Genomic DNA, 2,197 nt, shown 5'->3' with positions numbered 1-2,197 from the left:
TCTTTCCATTTTGGATCATGATATGCTTCTTGCCAACCTTGTGGAATAGAAATGGAAGAAACAGACTATACAAAGGCTCTATAGGAAGGAGACAAAGAATTGTAGGAAACAAAGTTAGAAATAGGATGTTTAGTACAAGCTCTAACTCCTTTTCTGATAGCAATAGGAGCATCAAGATCATTAGCAATGGGATTGGAATTAGGGTAATTAAAAGGTAAAGAAGACTCACCACATGTATTTTCAGGGACTCAACTTAGAGATGGCGCTTGTTGAGGTATAATATGCTCGATGGCTTTATTTGTCTTGTCCCATCACGTGTAGGTTTTCAAATCTGGCCTATCTAATTGTCCAGTTTTAAGTTGTTCTTTGTCATCACTAGAAAATTGTATAGGTGCAGGTGCTATCACCTCCACCTCTTCCTCCCTATTCTCCCCCTGAAGAGGTGATTGAGGTGTATGAAAATAAGGCTCAAACTCCCTAAAGGTAACATCCATACTTACAATGTACTTTCTTAAGGGTGGATGATAACACTTATATCCCTTTTGAGTTGTAGTGTAGCCAACAAACACACATTTAAGGGCCCTTGGTTCTAACTTACCTACATTTCTCTTGTGAACAAAACATACACATCAAAAAATCTTTGGAGGAATAGTATATTGATTACTACCTTGTAGAACTTCTAAAGGACTCTTAAAATTAAGTGTTTTTTGGTCCATTCTATTAATAAGGTATGCGGTTGAAAGTATTGCATCGCCCCAATAAACGTTTGGAACATTCATAGTAAACATGAGAGATCGAGCCATGTCTAATGGGTGCTTGTTCTTCCTTTCAGACACTTCATTTTGTGCACTAGTGTCCACACAGCTAGTTTGGTGTAATGTTCCATTGGAATCTAGATATGCACTAAACACACCATCCATTTATTCTGTACCATTGTCGGTTCTCATAATCATAACCTTGGCATCAAATTGTGTACAAATCATTTTGTGAAATAGTTGAAAACAAGAAAAAAACCTTATTCTTTGCTTCCATCAAATAAACCCTAGTTAATCTAGTACAACAATCGATAAAGGTAACAAACCATATGTAACCGGATAGAGAAATTGTTCAACTAAGTCTCCATACATCAGAATGAATAGTCATAAAAGGAACTGAGCTCTTATTATTAGTTGAAGGATAAGAATGTCTGGTGTGTTTAGCAAATTCACAAGTGTCACAAAATAATAAATCCAACTGGCATTGTTTAAACAAACTAGGATATAATTTTTCTAAAACAGAAAAAGATGGTTGTCCTACTCTTCTATGCCATTGGATTATTTCTTGGTCAACATTCATAGTCTCCTAACAAGGCTCAAGTTATATCAGGAATCAAGATACTACAACCTTCCTCTAGTAGATACAAGCCATCTTGCAATCTACCAAAGCCAATCGTTCTCCCTGTTTTTAGGTCCTGAAAAACACAATGAGTTGGAAAGAATTCAATTTTGCAATCAAGTGCTTTTGTAATTGAAATAACAGATAAAAGGCTAATAGGAAAACTAGGAACATGAAGAACTGAAGATAGATTAATGGTGGGAGTACATTTAACAGAACCTGTTCCAGATATAGATGCTAAAGATCCATCTGCTATACGGACTTTATCATTGTCTAAACACAGAGAATAAGTTGAGAATTTATTGGAAGAGCCTGCCATATGTTTGTGTGCTCCAGAATCTATAATCCATGAATCATTATGAGTATCAAGATTGGCAAGAAAAGCAGTACCTATTTTGACAAAATTGGAGGAAGCACCTGTGGTTGATTGAGAATCAATCTGAGACAAAAGACTCCTTAAGGTTTGTACTTCTTCCTTGGAAAGACTCCCAATGTTAGTTGTCTCTGTAGGTATTTCTACTATTTCGGATAGGTTTGCTTGTGGTCTTGTTGAGCCTATCCGTTAAACTCCACGACCCCTAGTTGGTCGATCATTTGGCTTTCAACAACTCTCCTTAGTATGCCTTAGCTTCCCACAATAATCATAGTGTAAATGATCCTTGTCTGATGGACCTTGGTACTGACTTTTAGCTGCTCATGAAAGGAATTTGCAACTAACCCTGCCTTGTCTATTGAAACTATGTGTATCATGGCACTTCTTTGACTTTCTTCTTGCTGCACATATGAATCTGTTTGCCTTAAAGAAGGCAAAGGATCCTTACCA

General features: G+C 36.7%; 1 protein-coding gene across 1 annotated transcript in view; it reads left to right on the top strand.

The window, feature by feature from the left end:
- LOC110422702 (Vacuolar protein sorting-associated protein 26) overlaps positions 1 to 2,197 on the top strand; it is a 7,708-nt gene that overhangs the window by 3,633 nt on the left and 1,878 nt on the right. Inside the window, 1 exon segment of the mRNA XM_089784624.1 lies at positions 1,170 to 1,193. Within this exon segment, the coding sequence (XP_089640750.1) occupies positions 1,170 to 1,193 (24 nt within the window).

Source organism: Theobroma umbraticum, unplaced genomic scaffold (assembly GCF_002168275.2).
Source record: "Theobroma umbraticum cultivar Fairchild unplaced genomic scaffold, ASM216827v3 scaffold_146.0, whole genome shotgun sequence".
NCBI lineage: Eukaryota > Viridiplantae > Streptophyta > Magnoliopsida > Malvales > Malvaceae > Theobroma > Theobroma umbraticum.
Note: the sequence above shows the minus strand (reverse complement) of the source record. Positions and strands in the feature narration are given on the sequence as shown.